This window comes from Schistocerca cancellata, chromosome 3 (genome assembly GCF_023864275.1).
Source record: "Schistocerca cancellata isolate TAMUIC-IGC-003103 chromosome 3, iqSchCanc2.1, whole genome shotgun sequence".
NCBI classification, from domain to species: Eukaryota; Metazoa; Arthropoda; class Insecta; order Orthoptera; family Acrididae; genus Schistocerca; species Schistocerca cancellata.
The window spans coordinates 689,856,052-689,868,545 of NC_064628.1; the positions used below are offsets into that span (position 1 = coordinate 689,856,052).

Below are 12,494 nucleotides of genomic sequence, written 5' to 3' on the forward strand. Positions count from 1 at the left end.
AACCCAAGAACAAGAAAAAGGAAGACTGCACAAAATGATGCTACTCCACGATAACGACCACCCATATTCTGATAGACTACCCAAAAACACTATACAGGAGTCATCTGCACCCATCGTATTAACTTGATCTTCCAGATAAAAACACGCTCCACCTCAAAACCATGTGATTTCTATAGTCCCAGAATTGAAAGCTTTCCCAGCATTAGCAGACCGTTGTAAACAGTGAAGGAGAATATACTACTGGTGGCTTAGTCTCTTTTACATGTACCTATTGTGTTTATTAAACTTATGGGAAAATACTACAAATTTGTGCACTAACCCAATATCTCATTCCATCTATAAAGATAAAATGTGTTTATCTCCAAATAAATAAAGGAGCAGCAGCACCAGTGCTCGCAGTGTGGTTTCAGTTGCCTGAGACTACAGTCGTGTGTGTGAGTTGAGTTTGTGTATGTGTGTCTATTGTTGACAAACGCCTTAATTGCCAAAAGCTATAATTGTGAAAGTCTTTTTGTTGTGCCTATCTCTGACTCAGCATCTCTCCACTATATGGTGAGTAGCAAATTTCCTTCTCATAATATTGTTGCTCATATTTTTTTCTCACACATCTGTCTCATCATTTTGAAAATCAACAAGAAAGCCATTACATACAGAGCCTATTTGTTTTTCTTGTTTACATATTAATATGTGTGCAGAGATCCATTTGCTTGAAACTTCCTGGGCGATTAAAACTGTATGCTGGATCAAGTGGCAAACTCGTGAACTTTGCCTTTCATAGGCATGTGCTCTACTGGTTAAGCTAACCAAGCACGACTCATAAACCATCCTCACAGCTTTACTTCTGTCAGTACCTTATTTCCTGGACATATGGTACTGGTGGAAATAAAGATGTGAAGATGGACTGTGAGTCATGCTTGGGTAGCTCAGTTGATAAAGCACTTGCCTGTGAAAGTCGAAGGTCCCAAGTTCGAGTCTCAGTCTGGATCATAGTTTTTAATCTGGAGGAAATTTCATATCAGTGCAAACCCCACTGCAGAGTGAAAATTTCTTTTGGAACCATTCCCCAGGCTGTGGCTAAGCCATGTCTTGCCAGAATCTTTTCTTCCATGAGTGCTAGTCTTTCAAGTTTCACACAGAATGAGATTTCATCCATTTAATTTTCTCCTTTACAGCTTCCACAAGGTGACCCCAGAAACTGTCTAGGACAAAAAAGGACTTCCTTTGTAATAATGCCCCTTGTCGTCTTCCCCAGACTTTCTCCAATGAATCCACCATCAAATCTACTATCATACAGCTCTTTTCCTGAACTCATAAGTGAATTCCATGTGGGATGGTCTCCTCTGGTAATGTCTTCCTTTTGAAGATGGGATACGGTGGAAGTTTATTGTCATCTGCTGTAATGCACATCATCTCTGTGCATCTTAGTTTCTCCGTTCATCTTAGTTTCTGCATTCCAATCGTCCTCACAAGGACACTTTCTGAGCCAGTTGGAGCAACAGAGGTGTTATGAGGTGTATCAAAAAACAATGGCATCTGGTCTGTGTTACCAACCTGGGTGAGGAAACAGTCATATTGCTGTTGCACTTGTATTACATGAAGGTGGAACTCGATTATTTTATCTGTGTAGTCTCAAGCTAAACAATGACGCAAAGACATTCTCCTTCGTAGACAGAGAATTTGTCATCTCATAAAACAAATCACCCAACCAACGCTTGCTTTAAAATCTTTTCTGTCAATGTTGAGCATGACAGCTATCTCACAAGCTTTGTTCTGAATCATTTTGTAAGAGGCAGCACAAACATCATTCTGAAGTTCATTGACAGAACCAATTACATCACTATAAATTTCAGCATATTTCCCTGTTTTAGGCCCATGGAAAGATTCGAAGCTTACCTTTGCAGCCATGTGTTTATCTTCTTGCCTCCATCAACAACATATTGAGTTAGGATCAACAGAGAAAGGTCTTCCTGCAGCTTTCAATCCATTTGTATTGGTGCAAGATAACACTGAATGACGACTTTACTTTTTAGAGTTCAATCAGTTCTCCATGTTTGGATTTCTCCTGTCCTGTCCTGACCTGTCCTCCTCAGACTTGTGGTTAATGCCACAGCTGAGGTGATCATGTCTAGTGTGTCATTTACTCAACATTTCACTTTCGTATATAGTTCAGTTCTTGTTCCATTGACTTCCTATTGGTCTCTGATGGAGCCACCAGAAACAGGTAGAAATTCAATGGAAGTAGCCATTTCCTACTGGTGGTCCATACCGCCGTTTCCTACAGGTGGACCATACAGCCATTTCCTACTTTGCTGTAGTGCCGTCACTATTTTTTGGCCAATACTGTGGAAAATAGCAGCTCAGCCACAGCAGATGAAGAAGCCATAAACAGAAAGTGGCGGGCAAGGCACTGGCATCACAGTCACAGGAACAGGGCTGTTTATGCACTGTAGGGCCAATCAAGCTGGGGACCGAAATCCTGTTGACACAGCAGAAATATGGGGCTCTTGCAGGTCACACCAAGCAGTTCCTACACCACTGATCCACAGATCAGTTATTCCATACACAGCTGTAAGCAGTACATCAGCACAACAAATGAGTTTTTAACTATTATAAATAACAGTCAATTCTAGCAGAGGCATTTACAAAAAGAGCAGCACTTATTACAACAAGAGGGCTATGGAGGGAGCCACAGATCAGCAAGCAGCCACTACAACTTTGGACCTTTGCCACTGCTGGACCATTTTCTAGCACCAAGTCTTTCTAACTGGACTTTGCACCTTTCTATTGGTGGGCCACCTCCAGGCTCACTTCAGCCGAAGCCATACTCCTTCCCTGGCAATACAGCTGCTGCCCTCCTACAATGGTAATGGTGTCCTGGCACCATGTGCCTTTGCTCAGAAGGTCAAATTCTCCTGGAAGCTGTCACCCCTACAACAGTTCTAGCACATTTCTGCACCACTGTGACCTTCTATAAACGGCCATGCCATACGTGACTGGGACATGTGCTGCTGAATGGGCTTCTGGGTGACAGCTTTCATGGATGCCTATGTCATGGCCAGCTTCTTGTCTGACAGCTGGCCACCGCAGGGCACCATGTGTCATCCATGCCACCTGACAAAGGGGAGGAAAGGGGGGTCACCATGCTACAAGTGTAGCACCACAAATCTCAATAAAATGTTTAACTCTCTCGTGTAGTCTTCCTGAGTTACCAGTGGTCTGCACACTCGCTGCAACCCAACTCTGCACAAATGCAGGTCACGGTCTTCACGAACCTTCTGATCTTCCATGCATTCAATATCAATCTTGGGTTCAAAGTGTTAAAAGGACCCTTACAGGGCCAGGTAATTACATACATTTAAACAGGATCATGCAATTGCTGTGATTTGCTTTCCCGCTACAGTTTAAACGCTTTCAGCATATCTCACCCATTAGGATATTTTTAACTTAGAGGAAGGGGGGGGGGGGGGGGGGCAGAGAGAGAGAGAGAGAGAGAGAGAGAGAGAGAGAGAGAGAGTGTGTGTGTGTGTGTGTGTGTGTGTGTGTGTGTGTGTGTGTTTTTCTCCTACATCTTGAGAAAGGAATTTCATTCTGAAACCTAGAAAAGCAAACCTCTGTTCCATTTGTTGTATCTGTTGATTTGTGTATCTGTTGATGGTGCAGCACTTCTGCTTTCCCGTGAGTCATCTCTTTATTGCTAAATAATTTGTTAAAATCTTTATTCCACAAAGAAGACATGTAGTCGTCATCTTTTAGTTGCAGCAGGAGGTAGAGGGAGGGGGAGGGGAAAGGGGAGGGGGAGTTGGAGGTGGTGGTGGTGGTGGTGGTGGTGGTGGTGGTGGTGGTGGTGGTTGTTGTTGTTGTTGTTGTTGTTGCTGTCGTCGTTGTGGGAGGAGGAGGAGGAGGAGTTAGTGGTGACATCAAATTCTTCAAACACATATTTAAAAACCTCAAGTTTAATATGTCACAAACAGACACAAACAAGTAACTCTACAGTTAATTAATAGGTTTTAAAAGGAAGGAAGATTAGGGTGTAATATTCCGTAACGGATCGATCATTATAGATAAAGCCTAAGCTCAAATGGGGGTAGGGTATGAAGAAAATCGACATTTCTTTTTGAAGGAACCATCCCAGTATTTGACTTAAGTTGTTTAGCAGAACACTGAAGACCTAAAACTGGAAGGATGGGTGGAAATTTGAACTTTCGGGCTCCAGTAGTTTAAATATGTGCCGAATCACAGGTGTCAGGTTAATGAAAGGAAAACATATTTAACATAAATTGCATTCCAGTTGTGATAGTGAAATAACCTAGCTCCGAAATCACAAAGTCAATGAAATACTACCCAAAATGGGAGCTAAAACATTTATCTACCAGTATGACTGTATCTGTAACATCAGTACAGTGCAGAACTTGCTATGGAAGTATTATCACATTATGAAACTCACCTTATAGCAGCGTTTAACATGATCAATGTGTCGGGATGAATTTACATCTGTACTAAATGCTATCCTCAGCACTTCTACAAATTTCTGTAGACCTGTACCCTTCCTCTGGAATGGTGATGTACTTGTTGTTGACAAATACTGGATAATTTTACTAAGTAAATCAACAACAAGATTTTTTTTGCCATGTGTAATCTGTTAAAAAGAAAGTTACTTTAGAATCATGAAAAACAGTGACAAGATAAAATAAAATTTGTTTCTTGGGAGAACTAAATATCAAAATACATTTGAAAAGTACAAGCTCTCAACAATTCACCTCAGCTTTAGACATAAGCTCAAAAAGAAAGCTTCCAGGATATGTGCTACCCTCTGGAGTAACCTCAACTGCATCAACTGCCTTTTCCAGTTCCAGGAACATTGTCTTAAGGACACACAAATCATCTGCTGTGAAATCCTTCGGTGTTGAATCACCATCGGACTGAGTAAATCCAGTCTGCGTTTCAGCATACATGTCTTCCATTACCTGAGAAGAATTAAAGGTACTGTCTGTTACATACCAAAATAACAATACTTTCAAATGTGTTACATTGTAAGACAGACATCTACTGTTACTAAAGTTTGATAATATCCATTATTGTAACACTCTGTACAACACTTCAGCATATTCAGTCTGAGAGAGAGAAAAGCAGGAGGGAGGGGGTGGGGGTTGATAGAGAGAGAGAGAGAGAGAGAGAGAGAGGGAGAATGGGGGGTTAGGTATGAGTGGGTATGATGCTGTGGTGGAAAAGAAACAGACATAATGGAGAACAGCCATTTGGTGTGGCGACATAGTACAGGGTGTATACGCGGACAAGGAAAATAATATTCCCGGATTTCCTGGTTAAAAACACACTATCTCCCAGGTGAAAATACACTTCTTCCGTGTTAAGTGACATTATACTTTTCCTCATAACTGTAAAACTTATCAGTCCTTTGAATGGTTATGGTTTTATACACCAGCATAGAATTTCTCAGCCCTTTAGAAAACAAAACTCAGACAAAAAAGACCATGTACGCTGCACATTTTCATATTGCTAAAGTATAAATTTGAATTCCACTAAACACTAAATGTTACTTTCTGAAGCATTCAAAATGAGATTGCGATGCACTTTCGTAAGCCAGTCATAACTTACGCCACGTGATCTCGCCAGCTGATACAGCGGATATTCAGAGCTTAGGACACATGATGTAGTCAACCAATAGCATTATCACTGTTAAGTAGCATGTACACACAAATAGGAAAAGTTTATGGTGTAAATTAATATACATAGTGTTGCTACAAGAAAAGCAGAGCTTTCACATATAATACTGGTCTCGACGAATATTACGCTGCAAGAGAAGTGAAACTTTCATGTATAATGTTGATCTTTTTTGTGCGCGTTACACTTTAAGATACATCACACAAATGTGCCAGTAAAATTTTTAATACCGACATAAATGTCTGATCTTCTGAGCTCGAAATTTTTTCCAAATGGTCATCCTCAAATATGCGATTATTAAATGAGAGTCAAACTCTGTTATTTAACAAATTCATCACACATTCTCATACTTAGTTCATCTTGTGTAAAAAGAAATTTACTTTGAAAGCAACATTTTTCAATCAATCAATCACAATGTTTTCCCGCAACCTGTTAGAAAGAGGTTCATTTCAGCAGTTGCCAGAGGGCGCCAGATAACAGGCGTCACCACAGTTGCACAGCTATGATGACACAGGAAGCCCGTATGTTCGTACATGTAAAAATTAGAAGATCTTACATGATGACATAAAAGAAACAAGACATCAGAGGAATTTCATGAAACAAACTAAAATGCATAATTCGGCTTAAAGGGCACATTCGTATGTCCAGATTCGGTTGTAAATTTTCTTAGAGTACCAGTGTATTATCTCATTTTTGGTTCTTTATTATAGCATAATGCCATATGTGCTAGAAGATGAAAACATGCTCTTTTTAAATGCAGTGAACATCTTTTGAAATGCAGTGAACAGTTGAAACTAGCCAATAGTGTGGAATTAAACACTTTGTTTCAATAAATTGACTGCCTCAGTGGATAAGATTAATAAAGCCATATTTATTTAGCAAATCTACAAAAATAACTTCGTTGTTCTGCAAGGCGATTAAAGCTTGACTGGAAATGCTGCCCGAGGCAGATGCCCCAGTTGGCTGCCAATAAATATGGCAGCTTGCGCGCGCCAATAAAATTTTTCCGGGTAGCATCTTGCACAGCTAACAGCCACACTTTTTTAGCCAGAAGCGAGAGAAGGTACATGCGCGACTCAACTGTGCATGCGCATGGGCTCGCTTGCAACTCCTCACACGAATCTAATGTAAACAGTTATGACGTCATGCTCATCAGAGGCAATTTGTTGTCATGAAGCATAGCATAGTCTTCCTAATGACTTTGACACATTTTGCTACTGGAAGGAGCACGGTGTTTTGCTGTGTATATGGCACATTTCCTTGGCAACTTCAGTTTTATTTTAGTTTTTTCCTCTTGTTCATGTTTTATTGCTGCAGTATCATTCTGCAGTGGCAAGATGCAGTAATATCCTTTGTTAGATTATAATTTCTTCCAGTCAAAATTACATAAATATAACTGAAAACTAAAACAAACAAAAAAAAGTCCTGGAATGCTAAAAAAATTCACGCTTTTCTCCCGGATGAAAAAATTCCCGGGTTTTTCCCGGATCTCCTGTTTGTCCTGGGTCGTATACACCCTGTAGTAGCTAGAGAGAGTGCATATATATTTTATAAAATTAATGTTGCCTACTGCAGGAAGACACTATTATATAAAACGAATAATGTCATAAAATAAATCATGTCACATACAAGAGAGCCTGCAACAGCAGAAGGCAAAGAACCCCCTACAGCATGTAAGGATTTGGTGATAAAATAAATGGACACACTTACCTTTCTTATTCCTACCAAGCAAATACTGCTAATCACTGAAGGAAAGAACAAACAGATACTAACCTGAGTAACCTCTTGTATGCACAGGGCAATATCAGAACTTGAGATTTGGAATGAGGCAGATTCTTCACACATTTTCTCAATATTATGTGCCTCATCCAGAATTATAACATTGTTCTGAAAAGAAAATGTGATTATTAGTTCAGTATTGTGATAGACACACAATTCTTTAACAACAGCAATCTCGGATATAAAACCATCAGTGCATATTAACAACAGCTACCTTGGGAAAGAAAACCCTGACACTGCAATTTGCATGAATACTTCAAGTCGGTAACACAGACAACTATATGAATGCATGGTGTCTTATTCTTTCGGACATGTTCAAAAAGAACAGACACCACGCATACATGTAACTGATTTGCCTCGATGGATAATAAATCTACCATCTTCAGTGCGGATGCACATTTACATCTGATCTCCTGCAGGAATCTGAAAGTAGTGAGCATGGAGGACATGGACAGGGACTATGGATAAGCGGCACTAGGTGAGAATGTGGGTCAGCTGAGAAGCATGCCAAGATAGTCCACACATCTGCAATAAACACTGTGACTATGTATCACTGTGGTTAACGCAACTGCCTAGTAAGCAGGAGATTCAGGGTTCAAATCCTGTTCCAGCAAACATTTTCACTCATCACCGTTGATTCTGTATAAAGTCCTGATGCAGATGACATCAATAGTCCCTTCCGTTTCCTTTCTCTCTCTGTAACATAGACAAAGTTGTATTACTCCCAAGTGCCCATACTTTACTTTTAATATATATACCATCTGATCAAAAATATCTGGCTACCCCTATGTAATACAGAACTAACCACACCATGCCATGAGAGGTGGACCTGCCACTGCAGAAATGAGGCAGGGAGTATTGTGTTGTCAGTACAGAAGCAGTAACAGTGGAACAGATCAGTCTTGTGACTTCATAAGTGGACTAGTGATTGAGTTTCACGCAGGTAACAAATACATCAGGGGCATTACAACCCTTCTACAGCTGCCCAAGTCAACTGCTCGTGATGCGATTCTCGTGATGCGATTGTGAAGTGGAAACGTGAAGGAACAACCTCAGCTAAACAAAGACCAGGCAGTGCTCATGTGCTGATGGACAGAGACCGTCAAATATTGGGGTGACAGTGGATGACTTGAAATGAGTGTTTTGGAGTAATGACCACAGTATACCCTGCAGTAATCAGCTGAAAGGCTTTTGGTTTGGTAAATGCTTGGAAAACATTACCTGTCATTGTGCGTAGTACCAACAGTGAGGTATGGAGGAGGTGATTTTATGGCTTCGGGGTGTTTTTCGTGGTTACGGTGTGGTTCTCTTACTGTGCTAAAGGAAATGCTAAATGCGGAAGTATATGATCACGTTTTACAGAATTTTGTATTGCAAACAGTAGAGGAAAAATTCAGAGACAATGACTGTTAACAGCAAGATAATGCACACATTCATAAGGCACCATGTGTAAGACAGTGCTTTGTGGACAATAACAGTCCTCAAATGGACTGTCCTGCCCAGAGTCCCAATCTGAACCCAGTGGAACATCTCTGTGACAGTTTAGGACTTTGACTTCGCTCCAAACCATTTCGTTTAACATCACTACCTTCTATGGTTTCAGCTCGAGTAAGAATGGACTGCCTTTACTGCATAGATATTGGCATAGACAATTCATTAAAGTGTCCCCTGCAGAGTTCAAGCTGTTAATAAGGTGAAGGATGGAGACATCCCATATTAACATCCACAATAGGTGTCCAGGTGCTTCTGATCACACAGTGTAAACTCCACATCTGAATTGCCCAACTAATTCTATACAAACCTGACAAGAAAACATTACAAATGTAGTCACCATAAGGCCACGTATTTATGACGGCCACTGATCTTCCCAGAAAGCACAGAATAATCTAAAGCAAGCTCACCTTACAGAATTTGATGTCATGGCTCCCATTTTATAAAAAACATACAAATGTTGATGTGGAACAATCTGAACATACAAATACACAAAATTCAAAATACAGTTCAGACTTCTCAATAATTATTGCTACACGCTCAATGAACATACAATAAATACATTCTAGGGCATAGTTTGACTTCACTTGGAGCAGGTATGAAGTTTAGCGCTATCATCGATGTTATTCCACAAAATCTGTTGAGACAGAAAAGATCTAAAATGTTCTTAATTAAAATTCGATGCTGATGGAACTTCCACAGAAAGAAAGAAGATAGAGTTTAACACGCCACTGACATCATAAGAGATGAAGCACAAGCTTGGATTACAAAAGAATGGGGGTGGAGGGGGGGGGGGGGGTGGAAACTGGCTGTGCTCTTTTCAACAGAACCACCCCAGCATATGCCTGGAGCGATTGAGGGAAATCATGAGAAACCTAAATCCGGATGGCTGGACAGGGGATCTTCTACAGTTACACCTATAACTGAACTCTAACAGTCACACAGTAACTACATGGTGCATCAATATCATTTTCTTCTCTTCCTATTTTATTCGTGAATGCTGTGTGGAAAGAACAACTGATTCTATGCTACCATGTATAGGCTCAAAATTCTGTAATTATACCCTCACCGTCAATATGCAAAATACAACTAGAGTGAGATGACAGATGTTTGGATATTTGTGACAATGTCTGCTCACATACTGACTATACAGACCATACAACTTTTCTTGGAATTTTCCTATTCTTTCCTGTCAAATAAATTTGATATGAGTTCCAGGCTACTGAGCAACACTCAAGAACCAGTCATACGGTAGTACTAGGTGAGTTCCTTCAAGGAAAAAGCACTGCATGTAAGCTATTACAACAGAGACATCCAGCATGCCTTTAGTAATGATAAAAATAAAATTATGCTAACCTTGCCCTTACATGCTATTATTCACTGGAACAAACCAAAGAGTCCTGGGCGGAACAACTGTAGGTAGTCTTTTACCATACACCAAGCGAAATGGCATAGCGGTTAGCACACTCGACTCACATTACGGAGGATGACAGTTCAAACCTGCATCTGGCCATCCTGATTTAGGTTTCCCGTGATTTCCCTGCATCGCTTCAAGCAAATGCTGCGCTGGTTCCTTTGAAAGGGTACGGCCAACTTCCTTCCCTACACAGATACAACCGATGACCTCGCTGCTTGGTCCCCTCCCCCAAATTAATCAACTCGCCATACATTTGAAGTCTTGAGAGAGTGAAAGGCTAATAAACAAGATTGAAACTGTTGCTAAGTTCCCAGATACTGTCCTTTCTTAGAGCAAAGAAAACACATGTACACTGAGGTGACAAAAGTTGTGAGATAACGATATGCACATATACAGATGTGCTGTAGTATCGCGTACACAAGGTATACAAGGGCAGGGCATTGGCAGAGCTGTCACTGGTACTCAGGTGATTCATGTGAAAAGATTTCCAACGGCATTATGGCTGCACAACAGGAATTAATAGACATTGAACGCAGAATGGTAGTTGGAGCTAGATGCACGGGATGTTCCATTTCGGAAGTTGTTAGGGAATTCAATATTCATAGATCCACACTATCAACATGATTATGGGATGTAATCAAAAGGTCAGTTCATGCACAAAATACTGCACTGGCAACACTTTCATAATTATGGACGGTTATAGAGGCAGTATGGTTCAATATTTCTGCAGGGGACTTCCAACGACTTGTTGAGTCCAACCTATATCGAGTTGCTGGACTACACTGGGCAAAAGGAGGTCCAACACGATATTAGGAGGTATCCCATGACTTTTCTCGCCTAAGTGTATATAGGACTGTGTAGCAAACGCATTGTTTTTAAAGGTGAACATTGACTGTCAGCTAACAGAGTGAATATGCACAGATACTGGCAAAAAAGAATGTCATCAGCACGCTACACTCTGAGGGTGTTAGCATCTGTTTGGAACAGACATTGTCTTATGGTAACATGCTATGCTTACATACATCCAATTCCTAGCTTGGTATTCTTTTCTAGAGACTGATGGCACACAACAAGGACATGGATTTTGAACCACAGAAAAGGGCCATAATAATAACAAATAGAAGTAGTAATTGGGCTCACTGTAAAGAGCTATTTAAAAAGCTGGACATCCTTACTACATCAAGTGAGAACATACATCAATCTGTGGTGCATCTCAGGGAAAATATTACTAAATACTTCACTAATAGTTCTACATATAATCGTGGAACAAGAGTCAGTTTGGAGTTGTGTTTTCCCAGAAAAAAGCTCAGAATAGCAGTTTAAAACAGGTGACAAAATTGTGCAATAAATTGCAAAAGATTACTAAAACAGATTTGCTTAAAAGGCAGGTAAATGTTTTTCACAAGTAGTGCATATTGAACAATTAAATATGACTTACAGGAATCACAGTAGTGGATAGTAAAGAAAGGGGTTAACTACAGTATCTTGTAACATTTCACTACACGATTATGCTTTACTAATTTCAGAAAGATGGTGTGTCAAGATGTATAATGCACAACAGTAAAGTCTGTTGATAGTTTTTCAAGAGGACAGTAGCATATAGTTGAATATGGAGGCCGAAATCGAGGCAAGGGGCACAGCAGCATCTTCTCAGTCCAGGAGTCATCAACTGGTATCTTAGTGTGAATGGCAGCGAAGAGTCGAACTATGTTTTACATTGAAGTGGCTAGAAACAATCCAGGAGTCATCAGCGGGTGCCCTCAGTGTGTGGGCAGTGAAGAAGGGAACTCTGTTTTACATTGCATGTTACCTGAAACAATTTGTGTGTAAATGAAGGGACACTATACAACAGAGAATTACTGAATAAGGCAGTGCATCTGTTAAGACACTGACTTCATAGTCAGAAGGATGGAGATGCTGTGTGTGGCAATTCTGATTTGGGTTTTTCTACATCACTAAGGCAAATGACGGGATGGTTCTTTAATCAATGTGATGGCCGACTGCCTGTCCTACCACCACAGGCTACCTGTCCTCTCCTCTTAAAGCATGTTATGTATGTTGTGTGTCATATTTTGGCCTGCCAGTTGGCACTGTATTACCTTGACAAATCCTGTACCGTTTAGAGTTG

At 40.4% G+C, this 12,494-nt stretch overlaps 1 protein-coding gene across 1 annotated transcript in view; it reads right to left on the reverse strand.

The window, feature by feature from the left end:
- LOC126175674 (regulator of telomere elongation helicase 1 homolog) overlaps nucleotides 1–12,494 on the reverse strand; it is a 100,138-nt gene that overhangs the window by 82,305 nt on the left and 5,339 nt on the right. The window contains exons 5-7 of the mRNA XM_049922598.1: nucleotides 7,453–7,566; nucleotides 4,758–4,964; nucleotides 4,445–4,636 (exon numbers count right to left, since the gene is read on the reverse strand). Coding sequence (XP_049778555.1) covers nucleotides 4,445–4,636; nucleotides 4,758–4,964; nucleotides 7,453–7,566 — 513 coding nt within the window. The remainder of the gene's footprint in view (nucleotides 1–4,444; nucleotides 4,637–4,757; nucleotides 4,965–7,452; nucleotides 7,567–12,494) is intronic.